Source organism: Dermacentor albipictus, chromosome 8 (genome assembly GCF_038994185.2).
Source record: "Dermacentor albipictus isolate Rhodes 1998 colony chromosome 8, USDA_Dalb.pri_finalv2, whole genome shotgun sequence".
NCBI classification, from domain to species: Eukaryota; Metazoa; Arthropoda; class Arachnida; order Ixodida; family Ixodidae; genus Dermacentor; species Dermacentor albipictus.
The window spans coordinates 70,695,176-70,711,290 of NC_091828.1; the positions used below are offsets into that span (position 1 = coordinate 70,695,176).

At 42.7% G+C, this 16,115-nt stretch overlaps 1 protein-coding gene across 1 annotated transcript in view; it reads left to right on the forward strand.

The window, feature by feature from the left end:
• Window positions 1-1,530: 1,530 nt before the first annotated feature.
• LOC135920628 (uncharacterized) overlaps window positions 1,531-16,115 on the forward strand; it is a 34,263-nt gene continuing 19,678 nt past the window's right edge. Inside the window, exons 1-3 of the mRNA XM_065454916.1 lie at window positions 1,531-1,595; window positions 4,386-4,421; window positions 13,314-13,411. Coding sequence (XP_065310988.1) covers window positions 1,556-1,595; window positions 4,386-4,421; window positions 13,314-13,411 — 174 coding nt within the window. The 5' untranslated portion in view covers window positions 1,531-1,555. The remainder of the gene's footprint in view (window positions 1,596-4,385; window positions 4,422-13,313; window positions 13,412-16,115) is intronic.

A 16,115-nucleotide genomic window follows, 5' to 3' on the forward strand; every position in this document is an offset into this window, starting at 1 on the left:
GCCCTGACTGCTGTGTCGCTCAAGTATCCCATAAATCCACATTTGACATAGTCTGCTTTGTAAGAGTACTTGCTGCGCCATACGTATTTGATTTTTGGTGGAGGTTAGCAATACTCGCTAAGTTAGTTCTCCAGGGTGACATAGTGAAATGGGATGAATGATGTAAATTTGCAGTATGCAGTGGATTGACGTGTCTTTTTGCTCGTTATCATTGAGAAGTAAAGGTAGCTTTATTGTGCTACCTTTTTCAGCTAAAGCTTAAAATACATGTATGACAAAATTTTGTAGCGAAGACTGTTCCAAGCTGGCGTGACTAGCTTACTTGGTATGGGCACTGTTCTTCAGCTGCCGCCGTCGTCACTTCTCGTCTTCTATCAGAGGCCGGAAACCATATATGTTTGTACTTGGAGGTTATAGAGGTATTTACTGTGATATAGTGAGCCTGCCTTACCAACTCCACGTAGACAAACGGACGTAGCCCCAATCGTACGTTTTTCGTTTCCACTGGAGCCGACGCACTCAACGCGGCAGAGCCGAAACGTCAGAGCACGTTTTCTGCCTCTGCAACCCTCGTGTGAGTTTCGCACTGTTTAGCACTGGGTGAACTGGACAGTCACTTACTGTTCAATATCTCTCTCACTCTCTCCATGCCTTTGTCGAAAAGCTGAGCTAAACAGTGAGAGGTAGAAAGAAAATGTCAAACGAATAAACAAATAACGCACGAACCGTTCTTTTCTGCGACTCAGTAATATCTCCATGTATTTCCCAAAAGATTGACGGAGAAAGAAACACCCGAGTGCCCCCGTTCTCGCACCTTCCTTAAATATTATCCACTTCATGCAATAAAAGTCATCCCCATCGAAGCCCGCCCATCGATACACAATTAAGTCCTGCACACGGTTCGTCTGCGGCCAGCCCACAAGGCTAGCTCGAAAGCCTGCACCTCCGGTGCCAGTACGTCGCGCAAGACGGACTGGCACTTTGCCACCGAGGTGTCCCATCGACAGCATAATAATGTATTGGACGCGGTACATGTGCGGAATGGCGTGAGAGGGCACCAATTCGCGCTTCGATTCGCGCTTCCGTTCACTGTCCCGTTCGATCTTCTTGTCTTAATAGCGCATAGCGCCACTCCATTTCCCTCGTCTTCAGACCACCCATGCGGCATTTTACGATGCAGCAGGGTGGCGATGCGGGCACTGTGTGTCCGAAGACCACCTCCGTACGCACTAACGTTGTTCCCTCCCCACCCCCCACCCCCATCCACTCCCCGGTGGTTTTCCTTTCTGCGAGGCGGGACGATAGCGACCTTTCACCTTTTGTGGGATGAAATCACTTTTAAGCCCCCTCTCTCCCTGTCGTTTGTCAACGCCTTTTAGAGGAGCAGTAAATTCCATGTAACTGCTGTATGCAAAACACATCCATTTATTTATCATTTTTCTCCGGCGTCATCAGGCTCCAAATGCAAAGTCAAACGAGCTACTCCTACCATATATAAACGCCGTTTCGGCAATTGAAATCGTGTCTCGTTTCGGTGGATCAGAACGCACTAAAGATGTGTAGAATCGCCATCTTATTCATCGTAGCGTTCTCAGGTAAAGACAGTTTCCTTATTGCATGCTTTTACGGCTGTTTTGTTCGGCATACCGAAACGTTGTGTCCGTCACAGAGTAGGTCTATTTATCACTTGATACTCTGTTCTAAACGCCTTTATTGAAATAGTTGCAACAGTGCCTCTCTCTCTCTCCATCCACGTAAAATATGAAAAAAAGCCCCAAATTGGAGCTTCTGTTCCCTTATTATTAGTGCAGGGCAAACATACTCGGGCAGATGTACCTCAAATGTCCGAAACGTTAATTTCATTTATTAACCCTGAAAGCCTGTCAAGGCTTTACAGAGCGGAGTGGGAAACAGGAAATATCAGCAATTACAAGAGAAAACATAGAAAAAGAAAAGTACATTGTGTCAAATAATTCAGTAGGGGTACAGTGAGTAGGAAAAAATGAAGCTATTACAACAGAAGACTATATAAGAAAATATGCAGATACGTGAAGCAGCCTTCTAGTAAGTAACCTTCTCTAAGATATCACGACACCAGGAATTATCGCTAATGGGTTCCACTCTAGGGATGTACGACGCACGAATGCCTGGGAAAACGCATTTAAGCTGCAAGAAGGAACGTGAACCTTGTAAGAATGATTGTTGCGACGGAATACGTATTACGGAGCGTGAATAAACATATCACGCAGTGTTGTATGGTGCACATTTTGCGAAATAATGATTAACGGGAAGCCTTGCATCGAGCTGCCAGAGATGGAAAAGAAAGGCTAGTTTTCATGGCAATCACACTGCCAGTTCTGTTATAATTCAAAAGAATAAGACGTTTGGATATTTTCTTAGTTAATTCTAATGTGTTACGTTTATGTTATCAGGAATCGACTGCTGTAGCATGTTCTAATTTAGGACATAATAATTTGTTTATAAAGCAACAATTTCAGAGTCTGAAGCCTTAAAAAAGTTTCATCTTAAGTAACTAACAGCGTGGTTAGCAGTGTTCACTACATTATTAAGCTGGGTTGCCCAGGTAAGGTAGAATGGGGATATGGATTCCTAAGTACTTCTAAGAGCTTACCTGTTCTTAGGGAAAGCAATTTAAATGGTATACCCGAGAACAGATAGGTGTCCTAGATACATGCACAGCTTTAGACTTATGAACATTTAATTTCATTAGCCATATAATGCACCAGCTAGATATTACATCTAAGTCGGACTGAAGACTCTTCGTATCACACTCTGTAGTAATTTTTCTAAATATAACACAATCAGCGAAGATATGAATCTTAGAAGTAACTTGCCAAGAAAGGTCGCAGTTAAGGAATAAAAATAAGGGACCAAAAACCGATTGTTGGGGTACAGCGGAGGTACCAGAGCACATGGGTAAATTGTAGCCGTTAGCAGTACGTATTTTGAGCGATTAACAAGAAAACATTTGAGCGATTTTTAAAGATTAGCATCAATATTCTAATGGGTTAATTTGTACATTAGAAGTTTGTGACAAACTGTATGGAATACTTTTGAGAAGTCGAAAAAAATGCAATCAGCGCTTCATGAGGGATCGAGAATTCGATGCAACTTATCAGTCAAAGATACGAATTAGGTCTCGCATGAGAATGATTTCCTAAAGTCATGTTGTGCAGGTGAAAAAAAAGGCGTTATTTTCAAGAAAGTCCCTTGGCCTTTGAATACAATGTGTTGTAGCAGTTCACAGCATGCGCTGGTAAGTGAAATGGGGTGAAGGTTAGTTGCTAAGTTTTTTTTTACCAATTTGGTGGAGCCAAGGTAGCCCAGGTTTCCACAGCTTCCCAGCATTGCACTAATGAGCCAAAGCACCAGCGTTGAGGCACGGTTGAAAAACTTTCGTTAAGGTTATTGAATTCTACATGGAAGTATTTTTTAAGAACTTTATGTTGATTCAGTTGAAGCCATGTGATGACTTTAGTTCAGTTTGCCAATAAGTTTAGCAATACATTTGAGAAAGATATGACGGTGCCATAATCCAGAAAGTGAGAAAAAATACACAAAATTTGGGTCGACATGATATGCCATGTGGTAATGCCGGGGGTTGATATTGTTGTTCAGATTAGGCCTACAAACGTACGGGTGCCGGTTATGCAATGCGTACTAACCAGAAAGGCACCGAGGGAAGAAAGACAAAGTAGACTGCAGTAGATTTCAGTTGTTGGGACGAGGATAAGCAATTCGCAGGTATTCACTTGAGTGGTTTGCGCAAAATGTACATAAGAACCCTCGGTAACTCCTCGGAGATTTCTGACATGAATGAGTCCGGCACTGACAGAAAACTAAAAGCATAGATCGACAAGTGCAAGGAAAAGAGTCATGATAACAACCCCTAATAACATTTCCTCATCAAACTTTGTCAAATCTCCTTAGATTATTAGCTTGTGTTTGAATCAAACAATCTTTTCACTAACTTTTTGATGATGAAAAGAAGATTTGAAACCTGTGCAGCACTTTGAATACACCCTACGTGGTTCGATGTTTACACGAATAGCGATACTTCAGTGGCTAATTTACAACGAAGTTCTCAAGACTCTCGCACACCTCAAAGTTTGTAATGCCATTTATGTCAGTCCTGTGGCTTCTGCAACGAGGAGTATAAGATTTGCGTTCACCAAAAAATTCTAAATATAGGTGGTGTACAGACAGATACAAGGCACCATTGAAGCGTTTTATATACTTCGCGATATTGTGACGGCCGTAAATCCTTCCAAAAAACGATATGCAATTACGTAGTTTCTTGAAGGGCTTCTACTTAGAATTTTAATGTGCAGATTTTCGCATAAGTAGATACCCTTTCATTTCAGGTCACTTGCTTTTGAATGCAGCTCCAGCGGGTGAAGGTAAGAGGTCTCGAACATGTTCTCCAATTTAAAAGCACTTTGTAGCGGCGCGGCTTACGTGCCCTCATATCAAAGAACAAAAGGGACAAGACGCTAAGCACAAGAATGAACAACTGCACTTACTACACCTCCTTGCACCAATATTTGTTTTTATCGGATATTTTTTTTCTGTATCTATATCTTGCAGCTGAGTTCCATTTCTCGATGCTTTTCAAACCGTGTTTTCCGCAGTTTTCATTATATAACAGTCAATACTCTAGTCTTTCTAGCAAAATGTTGGCACGTATGTGCGAAGAGATCGCGGGGAAAGTAGAAAGTGAATGTTAGAAAGCATTTATCATCGTAGGTGACATTAGCTATTTTCGCTTGTTTCTTAGCATGCACGACGAAGGGCCAGGTAGACGTATCTCTTTGCATTAGAGCGTGTACTATCGTGAGCAATACGAGCACTAACACGTGAATGCGCGGCAAAAACCCCGAAACCGAGCTAGAGCGACATACCGATGGTCTTTAATGGTTATGGAGTGGATGTGAATAGAAGGGAAGCGGAGCAGGGGGCGGCAGAAAGCTAGCTGGGCGGATGAGATTAAGAAGTTTGCAGGGACGAAATGGACACAATTAATACATGACCGGGGTAGTTGGAGAAGTGTGGGTGAGGCCTTTGCCCTGCAGTGGGCGCAACCAGGATAATAATAATAATAATAATAATAATAATAATAATAATAATAATAATAATAATAATAATAATAATAATAATAATTATTGTTGCCATCTTACAATAATCGTACATCAGAAGGCAGGCCCGTCAAAGCCAACGAAGTGGCTTGCGTGACTTGGCCCGGCATGTCGGCAAACAAAGTCAAAATGGCAACATGTATAGAAATGACAAGCTCGTGAAGTTCATCACACAAAATGAAACAGAAAATCAGCTGAAATCAGTGACAAAAGAAATACAAGAAAAGAGAAATGCAGTATTATACATATCTTACAGTGCCTTCAACATTTTTTTCAAGTTTCGTTTCGAAGTTGCAGTAAATATATGATCAGGAAGATCATTGAATATTCTTGGGACATAAGCATACCTACTAGCCTTACCAAATCTTGTGTTGCAGTGCAGTACTACAAAACGCAATGTTTTCCGCAGTGCACGGGGAGCAACATATTCTTGTTTGAAATCAGGGTTCCAAAAATGTCTCACCACAACCGTTTGAGTGAACAAAGTTTGAAATGACGGAAGACCCAGATGTATAAATAAGTTCACATTGTCGGCCGAGGAAGAGTTATAAACAATGGACTTCAACATATTTTTTAGAATACTGTCAATTCGACAAAGCCATCGAGATGAGCAAAACCCGAACAATGTAATGCCATAACGTAACACACTGTATGCTAAGGCGTGCATGATAGTGATTTAATAATAATAATAATAATAATAATAATAATAATAATAATAATAATAATAATAATAATATATTTATTGCCATAACACATGTACAGCATTATAATCAGGCCTGTCTAAGCCTACAAGGGCTTGTGGGACATGGCCTTGCAGAATTGGCAAGGCAATACATTGAGATAGGAGAACAATCACATATCAAAGAAAATAATGACGCTGTTACAAAAAGCGCGCGACAATACATTTGGCTGCGCAAATTTATTGCAGCAGCCCCTACAGTTCAAGCTTACATAAAACGAACAAAACATAAAACACAAAATGCAAGAATTCGAATCTTTGAAACAATGTCCTCATAAATGTTGTTTGAGATGAGAAGGCAAAGCAATGTGAATATGTAACATGTTTAGCCTACAGAGCACGTATCATCTTTTTCAGTGATATTTTCGAAGTTGCTGTGAAAATGCCTTCTGGCAGGTTGTTAAAGAGATTAGGAACGTACACACATCGCCGGGCCTCACCGTATCTCGTTACGGAACGAGGCACAGTGAAACGCAAGCCGGAACGGAGCATGCGCACAGGCTTATGCTCAACTTTGAAATCCGAGTTCCAAAAATGACGTAATACCACTGTTTCAACGAACAATGAGCGGAACGAAGGAAAACCTACGGCGGTAAATATGTCTGGGGAAGAAAGCAGAGGCGAATTATACGCTACACTCTGGAGCGTGTTTTTTAAAAGAGCGTCTACCCGGCTCTTCCAACGCGCAGAACAGAAGGCGAAAATTGTGATGCCATACCTTAATATTCCGTATGCAAGAGCGTTCACAATTGTTTTTTTGACTGAAAAAGGAACTATACTTTTACAGTGATAGAGTACCCAGGCAACGCTTCGTAGTTTACTGCATAAATATGCTAAATGCGATTCCCACGACAGGTTTGAGTCAAAAAATACGCCCATGTATTTTATAGACTGCACATATTCCACTGGAGTACAGGTACAATGCGAACATGATTTATTATGCAAAAGGATAGGTTCATCTATCAACGTCATCTTTAAGGGATTTCTGAAGCAAATCAACTTTGTTTTTGAATTGTTGATTACAGGAAAATTTTTAGAAAACCAATTTATTACGTTATAGACATCTTTTTGTAACATATTGATTGCTGATTTGTAGCATAAATGCTTTGCTAGCAGAACGGTGTCATCGGCGTATTGAAAAATTGTGCATTTTGAAACAGTGGACGCAAGGTCATTCATGAAAATATTAAACAGCAGCGGGGTTATAATGGACCCTTGAGGGACTTCAGCTTTAATAGGCAAAATAGAGCTAGAGTGATTGCCTAATACTACTGTTTGTGATCTGTTCGATAGATAATTTTTCAGTATGTCATGAAATGGCCCCCGGAAGCCCAAGAAATGTAATTTTTTCAACAATATGCCGTGGTTAACTGTTTCAAAGGCTTTACTAATATCTAGAAATAATGCAATGCTAAACAAATTTTGGTCGAAAGCGGAAAAAATTTCATCTGAGAAGGATTCTAAAAGTAAAGTAGTACCTTTACCAGCGACAAAACCAAACTGATGAGGGGACATTATCGAGAACTTATTAATGAAGGAAAGCATTATTTCCAAAAGAAACTTTTCTAACACTTGGGACAGTATAGGCAAAATGGATATGGGTCTATAGTTTTCAATTACATCCTTTTTTCCTCCTTTGTGAAGTGGCTTGACTAAAGCAGTTTTGAGTCTTTCGGGGATAGAAGAATCATCGAGAAACCCGTTAAGCATAAAAAGAAGAATGCCCGACAGGGTTTCAAAGTTTCTTTGGAGCATGCGCGCTGAAAGGCCATCAAGACCGGGTGGTTTGTTCTGTCTGAAGCTAAAAATAATCCTACGTAAATCAAGTTCCGACAACTTCGGCAGGAAGGCTGAGGCAGATACAGATTTTTGAAGCGTGCAGTCCAGAGCATGCCCTTGACTAGCTCCGTCAGACGAACGAGAAAAATGACGGTTAAATAGATTAGCCGTTGTTGCGGGGTCGTTCGAAAAGGAATCAATGGCAGATCTCGAGTCTGCTTTTCCTCGAAGGTGATTTATTAAAGACCAAGTCTTTGCTGGGTTTTTCAAGGCAAGATTAAATTGACGTAAAAAATACAGCCGTTTTGCCGATCTAATGAGGGCAACTACCCTGTTTCTAGCTGCTGTGTACGCAGTGCGAAGTGTTAGATTTTGGGGGGAACGTTTCGAACGTTTCCACAAGACATCTCTTTCCGCTATAGCACGAATTACGTTAGCATTTATCCAGTTATGATTTTTACGGCGTTTCCTTGTTACAGTTTTTTTTGCCAAATTTTCAAATGTTTGTATTTGTTCACAAAAGCAGTCGTAGACATGTGCAGCCTTTCTATTCATTAATGTAGACCAATCAAATGCCCTGATTAGGTCATCGAGCTTACGCTGGTCTATTATAGAAACCTGAACGCTGCTAGGCGAGTCCTCTGCGCAAGCGCGTGTTGTTGATGGGGTTGACGACACAAACTGGCAAGCCACAAAATAATGATCTGCCAAACGCTGTTTTATGACACATGAATCTAAAGAATAATTTGAAGTACGAACCAAAATATGATCTAAGCATGAACTGACTACATGCCCATTTACCAGGTCTTCTCTGGTTGAAATGTTTATCGTATTTTCAATCCCATGGGAAGCTAAAAGGGATAAGTAGTCGGATACCGCACCCTTTGTGTGACAGAGCGTTTATGTTGAAGTCTCCAACTAGCCATATTTCATCCACCGGGTTTAATCGTTGTAAGAAGGCTTCCAATTCTATTAAAAAGCAACAGACACTATTTGATGGAGGTCGATAAAACGCGAATACAGATAGCAGGAACCGCCCCTCAGCCACTTTGATAGCAAGACATTCCGCAAAAGCGAATGAAACATCGATGTGTGACCCGTCATACACGTTTTTGACGAAAATAGCAATCCCTCCTCCTCGCCGATGTGAACGTGTTACAAAGTGCGGTTGATAACCGTGTAGAACAAACGTATCCAGGCCTGTATCTGCGACGTTAATTTCTGTTATAACAAACAAATCCACAAAACTAAGTGTTGAAGTAACAATCATTTTAAATTCGTCCCAGTATTTCCGTAAGCTTCTAATGTTAAGATTGATAATTATGAAGTCACCTTTCGACTTCTGACTGCAGCTGTCACAGAAAGACTGAAAATCGGGAAACTCTTGGCAGGTACTTGCCATTATGTTAGACAATCTTTTCAACGTCTGCTAGCATGTTGATTCGAATCAGAGCCGAGGATTCATCTTTCTTCGCGAAAATTTTTCCGGCTTTGACCCAAGTGAATTTGTATCCCTTTTCTTTGGCTACTGTCCTTACTCGCCAAAACAATTCTCGATTTTGCTTGGTTAAATTTTCATTGAAAAATAGTTTTGGCAACTTATGAGAGTGATGGAGCTGCCGCAACTTGCCACGAGCCTGGAACCATCTTTCCTTAGCCGTAACAGATGTGAAGCGCACCAGGACTGTGGGAATCGAATCGCGTTTTCCTTGTAAGCGATGAACATCCACCACATCTGATAGGGTGAAATCCGCCAATTCCAGTTTATCAGCGAGCTGCACCAACGTCTGCTTCAAGTCTTCGTGATCTTCTTGAGGAAGGCCGTGAATTTCCAGATTAGCAATGCGGCTGTATTGCTCGCTGTCATTTTGAACATCGTGCAGACGCTGAAGCTGCTCTGCCTGCATTTGCACTGTAGAAGATAGAGCGGCAATCTCAGATTCGTACTTTGCATTTTGAGTCCTGAATTCGTTTAGCCGAGTGATAACCGAGTCGTACTTATTCGACATAAATACCACCGCGTCCTCCAGATGGTCAACGGACTGAGTTAATTTCGAAAAATCTTCTTTGAGGCCTAGAAGTGTGTCCACTTTTTGAGCCAGGAATGGTAAGCAGAGAAGACTCTCTTTTATGTCCTTGAGCTCAGCCGCCAGTGACCCATTCGGGATCGCGTTATCAACTACATGAGAAATGTCAGACTGTGAAGATGAACCAGCCCGGCTCTTTGAAGTTCTACAGGTTTTGCAAGTCCAAGCTTCTCTTTTAGACAAACCCATTGTGGTGAACGTATTTTGGGCAATACCAGAGCAAGATTGGCCTAAGTGATAGGAATGGTTACAGCTTGAACACTTCATTAACTTTCCGTCAGTGGGCAGCGGTTTGTTACACAAAATGCAATTTTCATCATCGCCCGACATGCTGATTTCACGGGGTAGCAACAAAATTGCAATCAACAACCAAAAATTGCAGTCGGCGGCGATACAACCAACAAAAAGAAAGTAATAGTGTCCCAACACTCTACCTGTTAAAAACGAGGTATCAGCCTTGGCCGAGGGTATCGCCGCCAACTGCAAGGAATGGTGGGCGTCCGGCCAAAATATATAGGTGCCCTTCTGCCAGAGTTTCCAGGTGAGTACACGATTGTCGCTGAATCCAGAGACTAGAAACCCAGTCCTGGTGTAGAAAATTGATGGGCCGGTCCTGCGACGCTTGACGAGAATCCCGGAATTCAGGAGTAGCAGCGGGGGCGGTTGCTTGAAGAATCGGCAAACCATTTGCAGTGCAGCCCCAACACGTTCCCGCGGCGCATCTGTAATCTGTTAAAAACGAGGTATCAGCCTTGGCCGAGGGTATCGCCGCCAACTGCCAATTATTAATAATAATAATAATAATAATAATAATAATTGTCCAGTTGAACGCTGCCGAGCGCTCTTCGAGTTATGAACACCTCGCCGACACGCAAGTGCGTTCAGACGAATGGCGCGCTTTCATTGGGCCTTGCCGAGGCAAGTCAGAACGCAGGCGACAGCTTGCACAGACCAGGAACGCGTGCGTAACACAGGCATGCGAGAGCAACAGGGAGGATGACATGCCATTCGCGGTGATTATTTCACCCCTCACGCAAAATTTCTCGTGATACTGCGGCGGCTGGCGTGCCCTTTCTCCAGCTCTGCGCTGCCGGGGCGTGCTCGTGCGCGGCGTTTCGGCTCAGTTGGTACGATTGGATCGAAAAAGCCAGAGGCGGTCAGAAAACCTGGCGGTTGTTCAGTGCAGCCGAAGCATTGTTTGTCACTGGAAATGCCGTTGGTATATTTGCATAACCTAGTAAAAGCAATAACTAAAACTAAGCAAAGGCAAACTCACAACCAAGCCGAGAAGTGCTTACGCATTAGTGCGCAATTCTCAGAATTTTTATAGCTTCTTTGTCGTGAGAACTTACGAGGGGCATATTGACAAAACACGTGGTTTGCTTAACAGTTGGGGATACTGTGCAGCGTTGTGGCTGCCTTTCTGCAAATGAGCGATGTGTTCTTCTACTTCGGATGTACACGCTCGACGTTCACCGCATACACATTTGCGCTCAGCCATAAACGCGGAGCGTGAACGAGCGCAAAAACAATGAACGACTTATTGTCTCACTATTGAAGCAGCGAAGCCTCACAAACTACATACGGAGACATTTCGTAGCCTCTCATTTAGTAACAGCCTCCCTAGCCTTGTCTTCGGTCCCACTCGCTCTTCTTTCAGGCACTCAAACACTGGACAGAAGGGCATTGGGAACCCATAGCGCAAAACTGTGGCATTCTATTTTTGTTCCACTATTCTGACGCCAAACTTTAACCGCCGGCCCAAGCATCGGTGGATGACCCGCCGAGTTCTTTCAACAGTCCAATTAAGCGTCCAAAGCGAATAGCATTGCCTGTCTTGACAGATTCTGCTTATCATCTTGGCTGACACGAGGCGAAGAGCACGCAAAAGTGAAGCTTTTGGTGGTGCCGAGCTAGGACGGTGAAAGTATATAACCAGAGGAAGACAATCATTTAAGCGTTTGTGAGTGGTCTGCTTTCGCATGCTTACCTTGGAGTTGCTGGTCCAAAACATTCGCCGTCGATTACGACATTCCCTAATGCATAATTTCAGCACAGTACTCTACGCGTTTTAATTCACTTTCTGGCGCGGACAATCTTTCTCTTTCTCGAGTGGCACAATGCAAGCACACGAAGTGGAGTGCAACTGCCTCGCTGATTTGCAGATCGTGAAAGGCAGCCCGTGGGTGACGTATGTGTGTGATTCACAGCAGCCACCACAGACAGACCTGCGCTCATGGAGCGCTCTGTTTCCATATATGGTATCGGCGGCCGTGTTATCCGCATGGCTTCGGTGAACAGATACGGCGCGCTACTCTAGCGCCATCTCGTAACTATCGCCACAGGAGAGCCCCCCCCCCCCCCATATTGCGCAGCCTCCTCCTCTGATTTCGGACTGATGGTTTTGCCGCGCCTTCCTCTTCCACTTTTCTCCTCACGCTCTCTTCGCTCTCACCGTCGTTGATCCCCAGCGGCGCTTCGCGTTCGCTCTTTGATGCTTCTCGGTGGTCGTTTGCTCCGCTATACCAAAAAACCCCGTCGCGCAATGCAAGAACGGGCGCCTAAGAGCTGTGTTATAAAAATCAGTGGCTTGCAAATCGGTACAAAACGTTAATTAATGCCGCTAACTCACATCCTTAGCGAAGACGGTTTGGCAGAGAGACGTCGTATACGTGCTAAAAGGGCACGGCAATGATATACTGCCACTTAAAAACTATTATTACGTGCAGTGAACTTCATTGTACCAAGCAGCTCCGAATATTCAGTGCCAGAGAAAGCGTATGAAAGTGGCCGAGGTGGTAATCTCCAGCGGTTAAGAAAAAAAAAATTCAGTTTCCCCCTAATAATACATTCTTTAAGCGTGCCCGTCACTTTGACGGGGTAATTTCTTGCGATTTCTTGGCATCGCGTGAGAAACACGCGAAGTCGGTGACACGCGGAACGCTTTGATAAATAGCGATGGGCTAGTAGCGAAACAAGTGCAGCATCGGACATAATTTTTTTCTTTTGTTTGATCACATTACATATAATTAGAGGGAACGCATCATATCAGGCGGGCAGTTTTCACAGTTTTTGTGATGTTAAGTGACAAAGAAGCGAAGTGGGGCTGGCATAAAAATTATTTGACCAATCGTTGAGGGCTTATGGGGGACATGGAATGGGAACAATTTGGAATAGCCTTACGTTATGGTATCCTCGGCTTTGTATTTTTCGTGAGCCCATGTCACACAGGCGGCAGCGATGCATCGATAGCTTAGCTGCAAAGCGACAAGCAACTCAATACAATGTAATGGAAGCACTAGAACTTGTTGTGGAGGATGCAAGAAAACCCACGGTGAACTATTTGACCTTCAAATAAACGTCAATTTCTCTACGTGACTTTTTTACTTTTTTTTGTCCCTGCAGGTGTCACATACCTTTACGCCAATAGATAACACATAAGTCAATTAAGCATCTGAGGGTTAATATTACACAGTTCAAATAATCTTATGCAACATACTTGAATCTATCACAACAATTGTTTTTTCTCACATTTATAAATTACGTCCACAGGGGAAAAAATTGAGAAAGGCGAAATTACGACACAGTCAACTGGACACGTGACCCAGGAACCTGAAATCGCTCATGGGTGTCCAAATGCCCCCCGTCTGGTAAGCTTTAAATTGTACCCCATTTTCCAGAGACCACTATTCTGCACACTGTAGCCGAGGTGCATTCAGCTCTTGTAACATATGAATGGAAGGCCCATAAAACCATCATAAGAGCTATGCAAGATAGAGCTAGTGCAAACAGCAACAAAGACTGCAGAATATATACTTGTAATACCCTCCATTGATGTAATATTCTAATACCCTCCAGTGATGCCTAGATAAATAACAACACCACGTATATATGTTGAGTGACCGATTTCATACCTAGAAGTAAGACTTAGAGCCTTAGACATAGGCCTTAGAGAAGTACGTGTGGTTTTGAGCACCTTAATAAGTAAATAATTTAGACATATTGATTAACATGTACCTTCATTTCTTGGACGTCATAGGGCATATTTACTATTGGTTTTAGAACTCCCCTTTATTTTAGCGTATGATCCCTTTTCTAATATAAATTGGAAATGCCAGCTATCCTGTTTTGTTTCATTACTTCATGCATACTTAATTGTTATACTTTCAATGTATTGAGAGAGAGAGAGAAAGCAAGGACAGGAAAGGTAGGGAGGTCAACCAGAAGAGTATCCGGTTTGCTACCCTACACTGGGGGTGGGGGAAAGGGGAATAGAAAGAAGAAGAAAGGGAGAGAGTAAGCACAGAGTACGTGTGGGAGGGACACTATGCACAGGGACACTATAAACGGTCTCTTAAACCGGTGTACCTCAAGTATTGCAGTAATGCACGATTCGCTTTTCGTGCCAGTGACGGGTGTGGCCACGGTCCGAGTATCTTTGACTCGGTGAAAGGTCGTAAGTCTAGTCGGTGTAAAGTTTCCTGCAGAGAGAGGCGTTGTACATCATAGTGGGGGCAAGTACACAATAGGTGCTCGATGGTCTCCTCGCACCCACAGTAATCGCACATCGGGCTCTCGGCCATTCCCAAACGAAAGGAATATGAGTTTGTAAATGCTACTCCCAGCCACAAGCATTAAGTATGTGACCCATAGCCTGGTCGCACTAATTATGTCTCATTATTTCAGGTCTGTATTATGTTAATATCGTCATTGGTGCGCTTTTGATCTAGTTTACCATATTTACAGCATCTGTCATTATTTACTGCTTCTTTTATGGCCCTCGAATTTCTTCAAGTTGTTTCTGACAGCTTTCTTCTTCAGTCACCGAAACCGCATGCATTCAACTATTAGTACCTCACGTTCCACTTTCTTTTTCCGGTTAATGCAGCCAGAGTATAACGTTTCTATTAAGGTTATTACCCGTCTCAAACACCCACAAGCGCCCACGCATTTATTATTTATATTTCTAGCAAGCCCTACTGGCACCGCCATCGAGTTGTCATTTCTAGGTATTTGTGATGATACGCAGCGGCTTTTGTGTTGCTTTCGTGTCCGCATGAGATGCGTTTGTTTTCACGCCAACGCAAACGCCACGAAGGTTTCGCTGAAATGCCGTAATTTCTTTTGTAATGTATAGTGGTACATGAATGCTGTGCTCAACTATATACGCAGGAAAATAACTTGAATAATAAACGACATGGTATCGCAGCGCGAGAACCGGAAAAGAACGATTTTAAGTGACAGACAGAAGAGAAACAAGGATGGCGCTACAAGGAATGCAGGAAGGCGATAGGCGGGAAGGCGATAAAGAAATCGATTCCTTCGTCCTGAAAAAAGATGCGTTCAAGCAAAAGCGTGTCAAGCAACAAACAAACATTCCCCCCCCCCCGAAAACAAACAAATTTGGGTGTCGACCGTGAAAAAATACTATTTGTTGTTTTGTCGAGAGAGCAACCTAAATGCTTTAGCATTATGCGTAAAAAAACAAAGCAACATTCTCTCACGGTTCGCTTTAGGAGAAAAACGCGCAAAAGAGATGCACCTTTCAAAGCTAATATCAGTGAACAAAAAACATGGATCTTCAGGGCAGCAAGGTCCTGTTAATGTGCCTTAGGTACCTAGAAGTGAAAAAGCCTTTCATTGTTACTAACTCGTATGCTATCAACTCCTTTTTTTTGACAAGAACAGCATCCGCTTCACGTTTTCTATTGAACTGGAAGATCTGTTTTAGTGTATAAAACTCCGTGAATTTATGGCTGCTCTAAACGCACGTATTGATGACAGAGATGAAACAGAGTTTCAGAAGGCTGTTGGTCCGAATGCTAATAATTTTGTAAACTTACCGGAAGCCTATTCGTGTAGCAGTTTTATCCTTTTTGACAACTAACTGTTCCTGAAGAAGAAAGGACATTTTCGTCGCTTCATGCGTAGCACCTTTATGATTTATCCTGTTTGTTTCTGAAATGAATTAAAGTTTGGACGGCTGCGTTAAGGGCACAGACATATTAAATGTGTTCAGATGCATGGACAACGTTTTAATAACGATGGACCAACAATTTTCCGTAACTAGCCATGAAGAAATTAACTGTTTTGGATCTTTTTTTAAACTCTATGGCAATGGCCCATCATATACGCGTGAGCTTCCAAGTCATAATTAGCTGCAGTTTTAGGTTTAAACATCAGGTTTTAAAATGAAAATTTTTGCTGGCACTATTCTCCGCGAGCGCAAAAACAACTTTTGCCCTACGACTCTCTCCGCTCGAAAATTGTGAAAAGAGTTATAGCGACGCTCTGCCTTGTGTCTCGCTTAGAAGGACGTGTGTTCACCAGCTCGAGCCCAGTTCCTAGCATCAG